The sequence below is a fragment of the Scyliorhinus torazame genome, chromosome 3, assembly GCF_047496885.1.
Source record: "Scyliorhinus torazame isolate Kashiwa2021f chromosome 3, sScyTor2.1, whole genome shotgun sequence".
Lineage (NCBI taxonomy): Eukaryota > Metazoa > Chordata > Chondrichthyes > Carcharhiniformes > Scyliorhinidae > Scyliorhinus > Scyliorhinus torazame.
In genome coordinates, this window is record NC_092709.1 from 350,427,464 (window position 1) to 350,446,359 (window position 18,896).

Sequence of the window (18,896 nt, forward strand, 5' to 3'; positions counted from 1 at the left end):
TATTACTGGAAGAGCATACCAGCCAGGTCACAAGTAGGCTTCAAATGAAGTTACTGTGAAAAGCCCCTAGTCGCCACATTCCGGCACCTGTTCGGGGAGGCTGGTACGGGAATTGAACCCGTGCTGCTGGCCTGCCTTGGTCTGCTTTCAAAGCCAGCGATTTAGCCCTGTGCTAAACTAGCCCCTGCTGTGGATGGCACAGAACTAGCGAATCATAGAGCAGTGATCGTTAGAACGAAGATGGGATCTTTCTGTGTCGCAACAATTTTCCTCCACTCTGTTTGCCTATTTAGTAGCGGTCACTGGACTCTGAAAGTAACCCGTGTGGATCACAGCAAGACATTTGTGGACAAAAATAATGTTGAAAATAATAAAAATCGCTTATTGTCCCACGTAGGCTTCAATGAAGTTACTGTGAGAAGCCCCTAGTGGCCACATTCCGGCGCCTGTTCGGGGAGGCCGGTACGGCAATTGAACCCACGCTGCTGGCCTTGTTCTGCGTTACAAGCCAGCTACTTAGCCCAGTGTGCTAAACCAGCCCCTAAAAGAGGGGGTTCTGGGTTGAGCTAATAATGTTTTTTTTAATTCTGAAGCAGTTTGCTCGGTTAAATGTGGAGAAGGTCCCCCCCCCCCGCCCGTTCCAATGTTCCGGTCCACTGACGGCCGTGAGTTACACTCCCCAGGCCAACGGGAAGATGCAACTGGGTCATTTGAACTCATTTGCATCCGACTAATGGACTGGCAGCTCGATTCACGGGCAACACGTTTTTTAAAAACAGTTTCTGGCATTTTGGAAACTGCCCGGAACAGTGCAACTTTGGAAAAGGGTCTCGATTTCCTTCTGAAGAGCTCTCGGAAGTCGACAAGGGCACTTAATGCCACTCTTGGCGGGCTTTCCAAACTCTGTTGTTGGTCAGAAATGTGGGGCGAGGTGCTCGATGGGTTAACCTTTCCCCCGTGCGAACCAGCAGGACGTTGCCGCTGGTGGAGAGGGCAGGTCCTGGCTCCCTCACACGGTTAACAAATGGGACTTAGTCTCTGGCAGAGAAACCAAAATAGTTGTCATCCCGAATCTCCGTGTCCCCGGGATGCTCCTGTCCCCTGGGCCGGGATTCATGCCGGCGTGGATTGGTGCAAGTATTTGCAACAATGTGGACCGTGCGGTGGGACAAGGGGGTAAGTGGGTAGCGTAGATGCCCCCAAAGTCCATCAGAGTGCCCCCTCTCCCCAACAAAGCAAATACTGCCCCCCCCCCACTCATCCACACCCCAAGCCCTCCCATCAGACCCCCAACAGAGACTTCCCAGCCCCCATGAGACCCCCAACAGAGACCCCCCCCAGCCCCCCATCAGATCCCAACAGAGACCCCCCAGCCCCCCATCAGATCCCAACAGAGACCCCCCAGCCCCCCATCAGATCCCAACAGAGACCCCCATCCCCCCAACAGACACCCCAACAGAGATCTCCCAGCCCCCCATCAGATCCCAACAGAGACCGCCATCCCCCCATCAGACCCCCAACAGAGACCCCCCCAGTCCCCTCATCAGATCCCAACAGAGTCCCCCCATCAGACCCCAACAGAGACCCCCCATCCTTCATCAGACCCCCCAATGGAGACCTCCCAGCCCCTATCAAACCCCCAACAGAGACCTCCCAGTCCCCAAAACCCCCCCAACAGAGACCCCCCGGTCCCCAATCTGACCCCCCAATAGAGACACCCTGCCCCCCATCTGACCCCCCAACAGAGACACCCCTGCTCACCAACAAACCCCCCAACGGAGACCCCCCCAGCCTCCCTGATGTGACTTCCCGGATCCTATTGGGTAGGGATAATTGGTCACTCTGTTGTTCTTGAGGAATATGAGCTCACCCATTGAGGTGGGGTGGGGTAATCATTCACCTTTCAGCTGTATAACTAGAGCCGGCCAGTGTGGTTCCGGCCAGGGAGAACCAGTGGTGAGTTACTGTGGCTGCGTAAATATTGTTGGAATAAAAGTTACTTTCTCTTTGACTCAATAAACTCATGCTGCACTCTTTGTGCCCCTCACAAAACCCACGATCAGAACCCTCCCACAACTGAGACCTCCCAGCCCCCCCCCATTAGATCCACCAACAGACCCCCCCATCAGACCCTCCATCAAACCCCCATCCGACCCCCCATCAGACCCCCCATTAGACCCCCCATCAGACCCCCCATCAGACCCCCCATCAGAAACACCCCCATCAGACCCCCCATCTGACCCCCATCAGACCCCCCATCAGACCCCCCATCAGACCCCCCATCAGACCCCCATCAGACCCCCATCAGACCCCCCAGCAGACCCCCCATCCGACCCCCATCAGACCCCCCATCAGCCCCCACCATCAGACCCCCCATCAGACCCCCCATCAGACCCCCATCAGACCCCCCATCAGACCCCCCATCAGACCCCCATCAGACCCCCCATCAGACCCCCATCAGACCCCCCATCAGACCCCCCATCAGACCCCCATCAGACCCCCCATCAGACCCCCCATCAGACCCCCATCAGACCCCCCATCAGACCCCCCATCAGACCCCCCATCAGACCCCCATCAGACCCCCCATCAGACCCCCCATCAGACCCCCATCAGACCCCCCATCAGACCCCCCATCAGACCCCCCATCAGACCCCCATCAGACCCCCCATCAGACCCCCATCAGACCCCCCATCAGACCCCCCATCAGACCCCCATCAGACCCCCCATCAGACCCCCCATCAGACCCCAACCAGACCCCCCATCAGACCCCCCATCAGACCCCCCATCAGACCCCCCATCAGAAACACCCCAACCAGACCCCCCATCAGAAACACCCCAACCAGACCCCCCATCAGACCCCCATCAGACCCTCCCATCAGCCCCCCATCAGACCCCCCATCAGACCCCCCATCAGAAACACCCCAACCAGACCCCCCATCAGCCCCCCATCAGACCCCCATCAGACCCCCCATCAGACCCCCCATCAGACCCCCCATCAGACCCCCATCAGACCCCCCATCAGACCCCCCATCAGACCCCCCATCAGACCCCCATCAGACCCCCCATCAGACCCCCATCAGACCCCCCATCAGACCCCCCATCAGACCCCCATCAGACCCCCCATCAGACCCCCCATCAGACCCCAACCAGACCCCCCATCAGACCCCCCATCAGACCCCCCATCAGACCCCCCATCAGAAACACCCCAACCAGACCCCCCATCAGAAACACCCCAACCAGACCCCCCATCAGACCCCCATCAGACCCTCCCATCAGCCCCCCATCAGACCCCCCATCAGACCCCCCATCAGAAACACCCCAACCAGACCCCCCATCAGCCCCCCATCAGACCCCCATCAGACCCCCCATCAGACCCCCCATCAGACCCCCATCAGACCCCCCATCAGACCCCCCATCAGAAACACCCCAACCAGACCCCCCATCAGCCCCCCATCAGACCCCCCATCAGACCCCCCATCAGACCCCCATCAGACCCTCCATCAGACCCCCCATCAGACCCACCATCAGAAACACCCCAACCAGACCCCCCATCAGACCCCCCATCAGACCCCCCATCAGACCCCCCATCAGACCCCCCATCAGTCCCCCAATCAGACCCCCATCAGACCCCCATCAGACCCCCCATCAGACCCCACCATCAGACCCCCCCATCAGACCCCCCATCAGACCCCCCATCAGACCCCCCATCAGTCCCCCAATCAGACCCCCATCAGACCCCCATCAGACCCCCCATCAGACCCCACCATCAGACCCCCCATCAGACCCCCCATCAGACCCCCCATCAGACCCCACCATCAGACCCCCCATCAGTCCCCCAATCAGACCCCCATCAGACCCCCATCAGACCCCCCCATCAGACCCCCCATCAGACCCCCCATCAGACCCCCATCAGACCCCCCATCAGACCCCCCATCAGACCCCCATCAGACCCCCCATCAGACCCCCCATCAGACCCCCAATCAGACCCCCATCAGACCCCCATCAGACCCCCCCATCAGACCCCCCATCAGACCCCCCATCAGACCCCCATCAGACCCCCAATCAGACCCCCATCAGACCCCCCATCAGACCCCCATCAGACCCCCCATCAGACCCCCATCAGACCCCCCAACCAGACCCCCCATCAGACCCCCCATCAGACCCCCATCAGACCCCCCATCAGACCCCCCATCAGACACCCCATCAGACCCCCCATCAGACCCCCCATCAGACCCACCATCAGAAACACCCCAACCAGACCCCCCATCAGACCCCCCATCAGACCCCCCATCAGACCCCACCATCAGACCCCACCATCAGAAACACCCCAACCAGACCCCACCATCAGACCCCACATCAGAAACACCACAATCAGACCCCACCATCAGACCCGCCCCATCAGACCCCACATCAGAAACACCCCAATCAGACCCCACCATCAGACCCCACCATCAGACCCCCCTCAGACCCCACCATCAGACCCCCCATCAGACCCCACCGTCAGAATCCCCAATGAGACCCCCAGCTGATTCCCCCATCAGATATCCCCATGAGACCCTCAATCAGAACCCCCCCAACTGAGACCTCCCAGCACCCCCATCAGTCCCCCAATCAGACCCCCCCATGAGACCCCCAATCAGACCCCCCATCAGACCCCCCCATCAGAACCCCCAACAGAGACCCCCATCAGATCCCCCATCAGACTCCCCTCATCTGGGACTCCTATCAGACCCTGCCCCTCGTCCCCCAATCAGAGACCCCTATCATACCCTGCCCCCCTCTCCCAATCAGAGACCCCTATCAGACTCTGCCCCCCCCTCCCCAATCAGAGACCCCTGCCTGAAATGCCTATCATGGCATTTTCACTTATCCTTTCTCAGCATCTGCTGCCTCAGACAAAAGTGTTTAAAGCAGCAGTTGTTACAAGTGTCAGAGGCTTCCTGGAAATGCCAGTATACTTCAAAGGGCTTGAAATCCCTTGAATGCTTTTGATGCAGTTCTTCCATTCAATTTAACACAGCCAGATATTGACAATTTTATCAGACAGCTGCTTGGTGAATTGTTTATTAATCTTTCCCTTCATGTTTGAAGATATCTCCATTACCCTGCGTTGATAATAATCTCAATGTTTATAAACACTCTTGATATGATTGGTAGATCCTCACCACATCAAAAGCAGCTAAGTGCTTTCACTTCCTCTTGTTTTTCACAGCAAAAAGCTCTTAGCTGCATTTGATGTGACCTATCGCTAACACCGGTTTTGGCAGCCACCCTGTTGAGAGGGACGATTGGTGAGGGTAGCTGTCCCTTGGAATCAGGCAGCCCTCCGACCATCTGCTCCCTCAGGAGTCCCTGCCTCCATCTGATGTGCTGTATCACGTGTGTGGAGCTCACCAGATGGTGGTCCAGGAGCCTGATCACGAACATTATCCACCGAGCTGATAGTCTCTGCAACGATGGATGGTGCAGGGGGAAAGCAGTGGTAACATTTTGGTGTCTTCCCCGGAGTGTGGGGTTCTGAGGATCTGGATGGGGGGGCAGCGACCCCGGACGGACCGGCCTTGTCTGATGGCAGTACTCCAAGACAAAAGACATGGGGTGAGATAGAACATAGAACTGGACAGCACAGTACAGGCCCTTCGGCCCACGATGTTGTGCCGGAACTAGTCTGAAACTAAGATCAAATCAACCTACTCCCAATCATTCTAGTGCACTCCATTTGCCTATCCAATAACCGCTTGAATGTTCCTAAAGTGTCCGACTCCACAGATGCTGGGGAGGACTGCCCTGTGGGAGAAGGGACATTGGACCCTCTGCGCTGCATTGGACTCGATTGGTTGGTCCATGTTGAAAGCCATTGCAGGCATTGTCCTCGCATCGGCCTCCCCCGTGAGTTGCAGGGCCCATTCCTCCGGGGAACTCCGGATCCGGGTTTCTGGATTCCCCCTCCCGTCCCCCCGGCACTCCTGGCGACTAGATGCCGATCTATCCTTGGAGACACAGAAAGGACACAGTGAGGTGCTGGGACCCGAGCTTCATGGCTGTTGCTAGCTGGCGACATGTATGTCCTGAACAAAGAGGGTGATATATGTGTTGGGGTTTGGTGGGGGGGGGGGGGTTAAGGGAGATGCAGCAGGTGGACTGTTTTGGGCCTCTCCGGGATTGGGGGCAGATGTGAGGAGCGAGAGACGGGCAGAGGTGCCAGGGGCACAGAGGTGGTGACTCACCCGAGCTGCTGTCAGGAGGTTGCTCACCTTCTGGCGGTTTGCGTGTCGGTCCTCTTGGTGAGGCTGGCTGGATCTCAGCCTCTGCCACCTCATCCCAGGCCCCGTTCAAAAGGGCGGGCTTGAGCCTCCCCCCGCCCCCCCCCCCCCCCCCCCGGGGAAGAAGTGGGGACCCGTCGTCTCCTCAATGGCTCTGTGACTCCATCAACCTCCGTGGCTGGACTGACAGTCTGTGCTGAGTGGAGCCAGCTGGCCGCGCTCTGAGCGCGATTCCGGACCCCAGCAACTCAGACCCCCGCGGAGCCGGGAATCGGGCAGGCTGCACGTGGGCTGTGGGCTGGCCCATTTGCTTCACCAGAATCTCTCCTGGCCAACGCTCCTAGCGGGAGCGCACAGTTCCTGCGATTCTACACAGGCGACAGCACTCGGTCTCCGGGACGGAGAATCCAGCGAAATATAATCAGCATTAAATTTAATAAGGAATAATAATAATTCAATATGGAATCATCGAATTTACAGTGCAGAAGGAGGCCATTCAGCCCATCGAGTCTGCACCGGCTCTTGGAAAGAGCACCCTACTTAAGCCCACACCTCCACCCTATCCCCGTAACCCAGTGACCCCACCTAACCTTTTTTTGCACACGAAGGGCAATTTATCACGGCCAATCCACCTAACCTGCAGATATTTGGACTGTGGGAGGAAACCGGAGCACCAGGAGGAAACCCACGCAGACACGGGGAGGATATTGCACATCTTTGGAGTCCTAGAAACTCTTCGCCTCATCCTAAAGTGACGCAGTGGCACGGTGGTTAGCACTGCTGCCTCACAGCGCCGGGGACTTGGGATCAATTCCGGCTTGGGTCACTGTCTGTGCGGAGTCTGCACGTTCTCCCCGTGTGTGCGTGGGTTTCCTCCGGGTTTCCTCTCACAGTCCAAAGATGTGCAGGTTAGGGGGATAAGGTGGGGGAGTGGGCCTAGTTAGTGTACTCTTTCAGAGGGTCGGTGGAGACTCAATGGGGCTGAATGGCCTCCTTCGGCACTGTAGGGATTTTATGGATTCTGATGCAAGACAAGCTTCATATCCCCCCCCCCCCCTTCAAAATATTGAACATAGAACATACAGTGCAAAAGGAGGCCATTCGGCCCATCGAGTCTGCACCAACCCACTTAAGCCCTCAATTCCACCCTCTCCCCGTAACCCAATAACCCCTCCTAACCTTTTGGGACACTAAGGGAAATTTAGCGTGGCAAATCCACCTCACCTGCACGTCTTTGGACTGTGGGAGGAAACCGGAGCACCCGGAGGAAACCCACGCAGACACGGGGAGAACGCGCAGACTCCGCACAGACAGTGACCCAGCGGGGAATCGAACCTGGGACCCTGGCGCTGTGAAGCCACAGTGCTAACCACTGTGCTACCGTGAAGCCCCCACCCCCCCGGGACCAGATCTATTGTCCAGGGGGCAGCTTCCCTCCTGAGATTTAAATGGTAATGAGATGATTGGACTGACTTCAAGGTTGAGTCTCTGTGGCCTGGTTGTAGTCTGGGTAAACTGTAGCCCGGGACATGGTGAGCACTCTGAGAATCCCCAGCTGGCTTGACATGGGCACGCTCATTATTCTGGCAACACCAGCCTGTCATCGCTCAATCAATTAACTGGAGCTCTTGTAGAACCGCTCCATCTCTCTCATCTGCTACTTAGCAGGACAAGGGCTCCCTAGGGGGTCATTGACACATCACAGCTTGCAGTTCCATTATAAGGGACACATCCTGCTCACTCGAGTCTAACTTTGTTGGCTCAACTTTCCACGGAGTGCACAGTTGAGTTGAACTAACTTTGGTCTGAGTCAGGTTGCAAGTTACTTGTCCCCCCCCCCCCCCCCTCTCCCCACCCCAAACTCCAACCCAACCCAGCCCAACAATGCAAGCGCCGGCCCTCAGCCTGGGAGGCTTTGCTTATCCATCACCTTTCTCCTGCAGCCCGCTCTGCTGGGAGTGTACCCCCAGACCCACCCCCCGCAAGTCCTTCAGCATCGATGCTCTGCTCTCCAGCTCAGAGAGCAGCTGGAACGCCAGCCCCTCGGCCAGGGTGGCTGCTGCTGGCTGCTGCCCCCGTGGGGGCTGCCCTCTGAGCCCGCCGACCCCAGGGCTGCCTCTGAGCCCCCGGCTGCCGCCGCCTCTCTACCCGGGCTTGCTGCACCCCCAGCCCGGGTACCCTCTGTACTATGGAGCGCCCCTGCTCTACCGGCCCGTCACTTGCAGAGCCGCTCAGTGCACACCAGGTAAACTCTCTCTGCCCTCCCTGCCTGTTTCTTTCAGTCTCTTGCTGTTAACTGTTGAGTTCTGGGGGGGGGGGGGGGGGGGGCGGTGGGGGCTTGTCAGAGTTGCGGTGGCAGCGTGTTACTGTCATGGGAGCAGTGTTATTCTGGGGGAGCTGGGTTCGAGTCCCACCCTGGGCAGAGGGAGGATTTAACCCAGGTATTACAAATCGAGATGAAATGGGCAGGAAGCGGTTTCCCTGGCAGAGGGCAGTGTGTTCCCCGGGGAGCCCCCATTCCAGGTTAGTGATTACACCAGCAGAGGAGGGGGTGGGAAGGAAGGGGGTACTTTCCTGTCTGTCACACTGTTGTGTTCTGAGAGGGACTCTCCAAATGCAATTGGACCAATGATTCAGAAAGGAACATTTTGTGTTGCCCAGCTCTGGGTAAAAGGGCAGGAGAGGGGAGAGGGGAGGGGGGGGGGGGGGGGGTGCGGGAGATCTTTCAAAGAGTTAGACGGGCCGAATGGCCTCCTCCTGCGATCCTGGGAATAATTCTCTGCGCATTGTCTGACCATGTTTATTCTTGGATCATTTTGGAGGAAAGTAGTTTCTAATGTATGAACAGCTGATTTTTGTGTGTGGGTGGGGTGGTGCGGTAAGGTGTGTGTGGGGGGGTGAGGTGTGTGGGGGGGGGGTGAGGTGTGTGGGGGGGGTGCGGTGAGGTGTGTGGGGGTGAATGGGGGAGGGGGGTGAGGTGTGTGTGTGGGGGGGTGAGGTGTGTGTGGGGGGTGCTGTGAGGTGTGTGTGGGGGGGTGAGGTGTGTGTGGGCGGGGGGTGAGGTGTGTGTGGGGGGGGTGAGGTGTGTGGGGGGGGTGAGTTGTGTGTGGGGGGGTGAGGTGTGTGTGGGGGGGGGTGAGGTGTGTGTGGGGGGGTGCGGTGAGGTGTGTGTGGGTGAGATGTGTGGGAGGTGAGTGGGTGTGGGGGGTGAGGTGTGTGTGTGGGGGGGTGAGGCGTGTGTGTGGGGGTGAGGTGTGTGTGGGGGGGGGTGAGGTGTGTGTGGGGGGGTGCGGTGAGGTGTGTGGGGGTGAGGTGTGTGTGGGGGGTGAGGTGTGTGTGTGGGGGGTGAGTTGTGTGTGGGGGGGGTGAGGTGTGTGTGGGGGGGTGAGGTGTGTGTGGGGGGGTGAGGTGTGTGGGGGGGTGAGTTGTGTGTGGGGGGATGAGGTGTGTGGGAGGTGAGTGGGTGTGGGGGGTGAGGTGTGTGTGTGTGGGGGTGAGGCGTGTGTGTGTGGGGTGTGAGGTGTGTGTGTGGGGGTGAGGTGTGTGGGGGGGTGAGGTGTGTGTGTGGAGGGAGAGGTGTGTGTGTGTGTGGGTGCGGTGAGATGTGTGTGGGTGAGATGTGTGGGAGGTGAGTGGGTGTGGGGGGTGAGGTGTGTGTGTGGGGGGGTGAGGCGTGTGTGTGTGGGGTGTGAGGTGTGTGTGTGGGGGTGAGGTGTGTGTGGGTGCATTGAGGTGTGTGAGGGGGTGAGATGTGTGGGAGGTGAGTGGGTGTGGGGGGTGAGGTGTGTGTGTGGGGGGGTGAGGCGTGTGTGTGTGGGGTGTGAGGTGTGTGTGTGGGGGTGAGGTGTGTGTGGGTGCGTTGAGGTGTGTGAGGGGGTGAGATGTGTGGGGGATGAGTGGGTGTCGGGGGTGAGGTGTGTGTGTGGAGGTGTGCGGTGAGGTGTGTGTGTGTGGGGGTGAGTGGGGGTGGGGGTGTGTGCGGGGGGGGGTGAGGTGTGGGGGTGGGGGTGAATGGGTATGGGGGTGTGTGTGCGGTGGGGTGAGGTATGTGTGTGTGGGGGTGTGTGAGAGGGTGTGTGTTGGGGTGTATTTGTTGGGCTGTGTGGGGATGTGTGAGGGTGTGCGTGTGGGTGTGTGGGGGGGTGTGAGGGTGTGCGTGTGGGTGTGTGGGTGTGGGTGTTGTGGGTGTGTTTGTTGGGGTGTGGGGGGGTGTGAGGGTGTGTGTGTGGGTGTGTGTGAGAGGGTGTATGTCGGGGTGGGTTTGTGGGTGTGTGTATGGGTGTGTGTGTGTGGGTGTGTGTGCGGGGGTGTGGGGGGGTGGTGAGGGTGGGTGTGTGTGTGTGTGTGTGGGGGGCGTGTGGGGGGGGTGATGTGTATGTGGGGGAGGTGATGTGTGTGTGTGGGGGGGGTGAGGGTTTGTGTGAGAGTGTGTGTGTGTGTGTGGGGGGGGGGGGTGGGTGTGTGTGTGTGTGGGGAGGGGTGGGGGTGTGTGAGGGTGTGCGGGGGTGTGTGGGGGGGTGGGGTATTGTTGGGTCTAGCCCATTCGGCTGGCTTTTTCCCTCCCCGATGTAAACCCTCCTTTTACTCTCCTCTGCCCCCAGAATACCCCTCAGCCAAGTCCGGCTTCACCCCCCTCAGGTCAAAGGTCAGCAAGTCGAAGCGAGTGAGGACCATCTTCACCCAGGAGCAGCTGGGCCGCCTGGAGAAGGAGTTCTCCCGCCAGCAGTACATGGTGGGATCCGAGAGGTTCGTGCTGGCCACTGCTCTGCAACTCAATGAGTCACAGGTAAGGACGATGGGGAGCCCACCCTGCCCAAAACAGCAGGGGGCGGGGGGGTCCCAGCCTGCCAAGACTAGGGGGGGTGGTCCCAACCTGCTCCAACCTGGGAGTCTCAGCTGCCCAAAATGGGGGGGGGGGGGGGGGGGGGTCCTCAGCCTGCTCACAGCTGGGGGTCCCAACCTGCCCAACACAGGGAAACCCAGGCTGCCAAAAAATGCGGATCCCAAATCGGGGGGTCTGAACCTACCCAAAATGGGAGGGCGCCCCAGCCTGCCCAAAATCGGGCCCGACTCCATCTTCCCAAAACCGAGGCCCCAACCTGCCCAAAACCAAGGCCCCAACCTGCCCAAAACTGAGGCCCCAACCTGCCCAAAACAGAGGCCCCAACCTGCCCAAAACTGAGGCCCCAACCTGCCCAAAACCGAGGCCCCAACCTGCCCAAAACAGAGGCCCAACCTGCCCAAAACAGAGGCCCTAACCTGCCCAAAACCGAGGCCCCAACCTGCCCAAAACCGAGGCCCCAACCTGCCCAAAACCGAGGCCCCAACCTGCCCAAAACCGAGGCCCCAACCCGCCCAAAACCGAGGCCCCAACCTGCCCAAAACAGAGGCCCCAACCTGCCCAAAACAGAGGCCCCAACCTGCCCAAAACAGAGGCCCCAACCTGCCCAAAACAGAGGCCCCAACCCGCCCAAAACCAAAGCCCCAACCTGCCCAAAACCGAGGCCCCAACCTGCCCAAAACCGAGGCCCCAACCTGCCCAAAACAGAGGCCCCAACCTGCCCAAAACCGAGGCCCCAACCTGCCCAAAACCGAGGCCCCAACCTGCCCAAAACAGAGGCCCCAACCCGCCCAAAACCGAGGCCCCAACCTGCCCAAAACAGAGGCCCCAACCTGCCCAAAACAGAGGCCCCAACCTGCCCAAAACCGAGGCCCCAACCTGCCCAAAACCGAGGCCCCAACCTGCCCAAAACCGAGGCCCCAACCTGCCCAAAACCGAGGCCCCAACCTGCCCAAAACCGAGGCCCCAACCTGCCCAAAACCGAGGCCCCAACCTGCCCAAAACAGAGGCCCCAACCTGCCCAAAACCGAGGCCCCAACCTGCCCAAAACCGAGGCCCCAACCTGCCCAAAACCGAGGCCCCAACCTGCCCAAAACCGAGGCCCCAACCTGCCCAAAACCGAGGCCTCAACCTGCCCAAAACCGAGGCCCCAACCTGCCCAAAACCGAGGCCCCAACCTGCCCAAAACAGAGGCCACAACCTGCCCAAAATCAGGCCCGTCTCCATCTTCCCAAAACCGAGGCCCCAACCTGCCCAAAACCGAGGCCCCAACCTGCCCAAAACAGAGGCCCCAACCTGCCCAAAACAGAGGCCCCAACTACCCAAAACCGAGGCCTCAACCTGCCCAAAACAGAGGCCCCAACCTGCCCAAAACAGAGGCCTCAACCTGCCCAAAACAAAGGCCCCAACCTGCCCAAAACAAAGGCCCCAACTACCCAAAATGCGCCCTCCTTGCATCTGTTCAGCTTCTATCTCTGACTATTTGTGGCCCCAGGGTCTTGCAGCCAATGTGTACCTCTGGCCTGTTGACCCTCGCAATGTCAAAAAAATATGGCAGACAATTGGTGCACAGAAAGATCCCACTAACAGCACTGTGATAATGACCAGATAATAGGGGCTGTTTAGCACAGGGCTAAATCGCTGGCTTTGAAGGCAGACCAAGGCAGGCCAGCAGCACGGTTCAATTCCCATAATAGCCTCCCCGAACATCTGCCGGAATGTGGCAACTAGGGGCTTTTCACAGTAACTTCATTGAAGCCTACTTGTGACAATAAGCAATTTTTATTTCATTTTCATCTGTTTTAGTGATCTTTGATGAAGGGTCAGCGATATTGATCTTTGATGAAGGGTCAGCGATATTGACCTTTGTTGAAGGGTTAGCGATATTGACCTTTGTTGAAGGGTCAGCGATATTGATCTTTGTTGAAGGGTCAGCGATATTGATCTTTGATGAAGGGTCAGCGATATTGACCTTTGATGAAGGGTCAGCGATATTGACCTTTGATGAAGGGTCAGCGATATTGATCTTTGATGAAGGGTCAGCGATATTGATCTTTGATGAAGGGTCAGCGATATTGACCTTTGATGAAGGGTTAGCGATATTGATCTTTGATGAAGGGTCAGCGATATTGATCTTTGATGAAGGGTTAGCGATATTGACCTTTGATGAAGGGTCAGCGATATTGACCTTTGATGAAGGGTCAGCGATATTGACCTTTGATGAAGGGTCAGCGATATTGATCTTTGTTGAAGGGTCAGCGATATTGACCTTTGATGAAGGGTTAGCGATATTGACCTTTGATGAAGGGTTAGCGATATTGACCTTTGATGAAGGGTCAGCGATATTGACCTTTGATGAAGGGTCAGCGATATTGACCTTTGTTGAAGGGTCAGCGATATTGACCTTTGATGAAGGGTTAGCGATATTGACCTTTGATGAAGGGTTAGCGATATTGATCTTTGATGAAGGGTCAGCGATATTGACCTTTGATGAAGGGTTAGCGATATTGACCTTTGATGAAGGGTTAGCGATATTGACCTTTGTTGAAGGGTCAGCGATATTGACCTTTGATGAAGGGTTAGCGATATTGATCTTTGATGAAGGGTCAGCGATATTGACCTTTGATGAAGGGTCAGCGATATTGACCTTTGATGAAGGGTCAGCGATATTGACCTTTGATGAAGGGTTAGCGATATTGATCTTTGTTGAAGGGTTAGCGATATTGACCTTTGATGAAGGGTTAGCGATATTGACCTTTGATGAAGGGTCAGCGATATTGACCTTTGATGAAGGGTCAGCGATATTGACCTTTGATGAAGGGTTAGCGATATTGACCTTTGATGAAGGGTTAGCGATATTGACCTTTGATGAAGGGTCAGCGATATTGACCTTTGATGAAGGGTCAGCGATATTGACCTTTGATGAAGGGTTAGCGATATTGACCTTTGATGAAGGGTCAGCGATATTGACCTTTGATGAAGGGTTAGCGATATTGATCTTTGATGAAGGGTCAGCGATATTGACCTTTGATGAAGGGTCAGCGATATTGACCTTTGATGAAGGGTTAGCGATATTGACCTTTGTTGAAGGGTCAGCGATATTGACCTTTGATGAAGGGTTAGCGATATTGATCTTTGATGAAGGGTCAGCGATATTGACCTTTGATGAAGGGTCAGCGATATTGACCTTTGATGAAGGGTTAGCGATATTGACCTTTGATGAAGGGTCAGCGATATTGACCTTTGATGAAGGGTTAGCGATATTGACCTTTGATGAAGGGTCAGCGATATTGACCTTTGATGAAGGGTCAGCGATATTGACCTTTGATGAAGGGTTAGCGATATTGACCTTTGTTGAAGGGTTAGCGAGATTGACCTTTGATGAAGGGTCAGCGATATTGACCTTTGATGAAGGGTCAGCGATATTGACCTTTGATGAAGGGTTAGCGATATTGACCTTTGATGAAGGGTTAGCGATATTGATCTTTGATGAAGGGTCAGCGATATTGACCTTTGATGAAGGGTCAGCGATATTGACCTTTGATGAAGGGTCAGCGATATTGACCTTTGATGAAGGGTTAGCGATATTGATCTTTGTTGAAGGGTTAGCGATATTGACCTTTGATGAAGGGTTAGCGATATTGACCTTTGTTGAAGGGTTAGCGATATTGACCTTTGATGAAGGGTTAGCGATATTGACCTTTGATGAAGGGTTAGCGATATTGACCTTTGATGAAGGGTTAGCGATGTTGACTGTGAGAGGAATGGTGCTTAGCTTTACCATTTCCCATCTGAGCCAAGGAGGACAGCGATGTGTGGGAAGGGGGGGGGGGTGAGGGATGTTGTGGGGCGGGGGGGGGTGGGGGGGGGTGGTCCGTGAGGCAGTGGTAAGGGAACACTAAAACATGATTTTAGCAGCAACTGGGCTATGGTAAGTACAAGTCACCCTCCCCGTATCTGCCCAGTTGCTGGGGAATGGGCATGTGACTTTTCAGGGAGGAACACTCGTTGGTTTATTCCATTAGTTCACAGGATGTGGGAGTCGCTGGCTAGGGCAGCATTTATTGCCCATCCCCAATTGTCCTTCAGAAGGTGGTGGTGAGCTGCCTTCTGGAAGGGCTGCAGTCCCTGTGGTGTAGGTACACCCACTGTGCTGTTCGGGAGGGAGTTCCAGGATGTTGCCCCAGTGACAGTGAAGGAACGGCGATATATTTCCAAGTCAGGGTGGTGAGTGACTTGGAGGGGAACCTCCTGATGGTGGGGTTTCCAGGTATCTTGATTGGGCAGCACGGTAGCCTAGTGGTTAGTACTTCACAGCTCCAGGGTCCCAGGTTCGATTCCCGGCTTGGGTCACTGTCTGTGCGGAGTCTGCACGTTCTCCCCGTGTGTGCGTGGGTTTCCTCCGGGTGCTCCGGTTTCCTCCCACAGTCCAAAGATGTGCGGGTTAAGTGGATTGGCCATGCTAAATTGCCCCGTAGTGTCCAAAATTGCCCTTAGTGTTGGGTGGGGTTACTGGGTTAGGGTGGAGGTGTGACCTTGGGTCGGGTGCTCTTTCCAAGAGCGGGTGCAGACTCGATGGGCCGAATGGCCTCCTTCTGCACTGTAAATTCTATGATTAATAAGGGGATCAGGGGTTATGGGGAGAAGGCAGGAGAATGGGGATGAGAAAATATCAGCCATGATTGAATGGCGGAGCAGACTCGATGGGCCGAGTGGACTCATTCTGCTCCTATGTCTTATGGTCTTCTCTGCTGCTCTTGTCCTTCTAGATGGTAGTGGTTGTGGGTATGGAAGGTGCAATTTGTGATCAAACAGCCTTCTGACAGTTATTGTCCAGACTAACACTCGCATGCGATAGTGAAGAGCAGCTGAACTGCGTGCGGTACCACTTTAAGAGCAGCTTAACTGCGTGCGGTACCACTTTAAGAGCAGCGCGACTAAGAGTTACACCGGTGCAGTTAGATGGGAAGTTGCTGGTTTTTTTCGGGTTTCTGGACCGAGAATAACAGCAAAAGGGATTATTATTTAAATGATAAAATATTAAAACATGCTGCTGTGCAGAGAGACCTGGGTGTGCTAGTGCATGAGTCGCAAAAAGTTGGTTTTCAGGTGCAACAGGTGATTAAGAAGGCAAATGGAATTTTGTCCTTCATTGCTAGAGGGATGGAGTTTAAGACTAGGGAGGTTCTGCTGCAACTGTATAAGGTGTTAGTGAGGCCACACCTGGAGTATTGTGTTCAGTTTTGGTCTCCTTACCTGAGAAAGGACGTACTGGCACTGGAGGGTGTGCAGAGGAGATTCACTCGGTTAATCCCAGAGCTGAAGGGTTTGGATTACGAGGAGAGGTTGAGTAGACTGGGACTGTACTCGTTGGAATTTAGAAGGATGAGGGGGGATCTTATAGAAACATATAAGATTATGAAGGGAATAGATAGGATAGATGCGGGCAGGTTGTTTCCACTGGCGGGTGAAAGCAGAACTAGGGGGCATAGCCTCAAAATAAGGGGAAGTAGATTTAGGACTGAGTTTAGGAGGAACTTCTTCACCCAAAGGGTTGTGAATCTATGGAATTCCTTGCCCAGTAAAGCAGTAGAGGCTCCTTCATTAAATGTTTTTAAGATAAAGATAGATAGTTTTTTGAAGAATAAAGGGATTAAGGGTTATGGTGTTCGGGCCGGAAAGTGGAGCTGAGTCCACAAATGATCAGCCATGATCTCATTGAATGGTGGAGCAGGCACGAGGGGTCAGATGGCCGACTCCTGCTCCTAGTTCTTATGTTCTATGAGAGCTGTAACCCCTTCAGTGAAGGAAGGGAGAGAATAGAATAAAACAAAAGTATGAGAGTGACGACAACCTCAGATCAGTGCTGCGTCTCAATGCTGGAGATATCCATTTAAATTACGTTATTATAGATTATCATAGAACTTACAGTGCCAAAGGAGGCCATTCAGCCCCTCGAGCCTGTCACACAGGAACAGGAGGAGGCCATTCAGCTCCTCTGGCCTGTCACACAGGAACGGGAGGAGGACATTCGACCCCTCGAACCTGCTATACAGGAACAGGAGGAGGCCATTCAGCCCCTTGAATCCTTTCTGGCATTCAATGGGGCCACTCAACTCCAATTACCTGCCTTTACTCCAAATCCCTGAATCCCAAGAAAAATCTACAGATATCGCCTTTGTGTAATGAGGTACCTTCTGATTTCACACCGAGCTCTAATTTTAAGGTTATGCCCCTTCATTCAGGACTCCCACATCAATAGTCTCTCAGTATCTAGCGCACACTGACAACAGGGAGGTAGTCGCTGACGCTCATGGCCTCTGGGGGCAGACTGTTTGATGGGGCATTGGAAGAGGTGAGCAGGTTTGAAAAGGCTCAGAGGGTGGAGAAGGGGGCCCAGGGAGAACAGGCCAGTGAATCGTGCACCTTCCCAGCCCACTGCCCCTGCAGTAAGTGCAGCAGAGGCTGCCAGGCCAGAGTGAGGCTTCTGGGCTGCACCAGGCCCAGCCCAACACACAGTTAACATCACAGTGAAAACCTTGCCAGACAGAAAGTTGCCATCACCCTATCAACACCCTTTATTATTTTAAGCACAATTTGGTCACCTCTCGACCTTCTAAGCGCGAGGATTTGACTCATTTCAAAATTGTGGCCCTTGACAGTGAAGTTGTTTTAAAAACTGGAACTTGGGGAAACTTGCCATTTTCTTCACCATTGGTTCCTTTCCCTCCCTTCCGCTCAACAGGTCAAAGTCTGGTTCCAGAACCGAAGAATCAAATGGAGGAAACAGAGCCTCGAGCAGCAGCAGGCCAAGCTGGCCAGACTGGGCATTGTGGGCACACAGCCGAGCCCAGACTCTCAGAGCACCGAGGAGGGCGCCTGCCCTGGGACCCAGCACCAGGGCCAACCGTGACGTCCGACAGGAGATACCTCACAGACTCTCGGCACGTAGCCCCCCCCCGCGTCCACTTCCACACATCCCTCTCAAACCCCCCACGTCTGCACGATGCCACTGGTGGAGCCTGGGGGAGCCACGTCCTGCCTCAGCAGCCGATATCGACCGAGTATCCATGGAGCTGGGACGTCTCCGGGTGTTTGACTTAGCGACGTGTTAACATTGTTAATATGATTATTCTGTATTGTAATATTAGCATAGATATACCTAATATATAACTGTTTGCATGTGTGTTGGATTACAGAATTAGAGAATGATAATGCGCAGAAGGAGGCCATTCGGCCCCTCAAGCCTGTGTCAGTTTCTTTTTAAAGACCCACTCTCCTGAACTTTCCCCAAGACCCCTGTAAATTATTTCCAGTATTTATTAAATTGACGTTTTGGAAGTTTCTGTCGATTCCAGATCACAATTCTCTGTCAAACACAAATTTCCTCACGGCCCCTCCGTTTCTCTGTGACCCAATTTACAAAGACAACGTTCTCCGGCCACTGACAACAGTTTCTCCTCATTGAACCCACCCCTCGGTGATTTTAAATAAAATGTCCCACTGCACTTTGGAGGAGAATTATTGAGCCGAATCTGACACCGAGCTAAGAAGGAAACCTGGGCGGGATTCTCTGATCCTGAGGCTCGGTGTTGACGCCGTCGTAAAACGGGTCAACAGGCGATCCAGCGATCCTGAGCCCTACAGGGGGCCAGCACGGCACTGGAGCGACTCACCCAGCTCCAGCTGCCGATACCAGCGTCAAACGGGCGCCGCGGATCTGCGCATGCGCGCTGCGGCCGGCGCGAACTCACGCATGCGTGGTAGCATCCTTCTCCGCGCCGGCCCGACGC

General features: G+C 55.5%; 1 protein-coding gene across 1 annotated transcript; it reads left to right on the forward strand.

Moving 5' to 3' along the window:
- Positions 1-8,119: 8,119 nt before the first annotated feature.
- LOC140409642 (homeobox protein not2-like) lies at positions 8,120-18,444 on the forward strand. The gene is made up of 3 exons (XM_072497977.1): positions 8,120-8,508; positions 10,865-11,049; positions 17,849-18,444. Exons 1-3 carry the CDS (start codon positions 8,148-8,150, stop codon positions 18,014-18,016), a joined length of 714 nt encoding a protein of 237 aa, XP_072354078.1. The 5' UTR covers positions 8,120-8,147; the 3' UTR covers positions 18,017-18,444.
- Positions 18,445-18,896: the final 452 nt, after the last annotated feature.

What these genes read in the sequence shown, in the direction of transcription:
- LOC140409642 (XM_072497977.1), top strand. Translation starts at nt 8,148, where the DNA reads ATGCAAGCGCCGGCCCTCAGCCTGGGAGGCTTTGCTTATCCATCACCT. An exon ending in AGCCGCTCAGTGCACACCAG is followed by an intron (nt 8,509 to 10,864) that starts GTAAACTCTCTC and finishes CTCTGCCCCCAG; the next exon opens with AATACCCCTCAGCCAAGTCC. An exon ending in TGCAACTCAATGAGTCACAG is followed by an intron (nt 11,050 to 17,848) that starts GTAAGGACGATG and finishes TCCGCTCAACAG; the next exon opens with GTCAAAGTCTGGTTCCAGAA.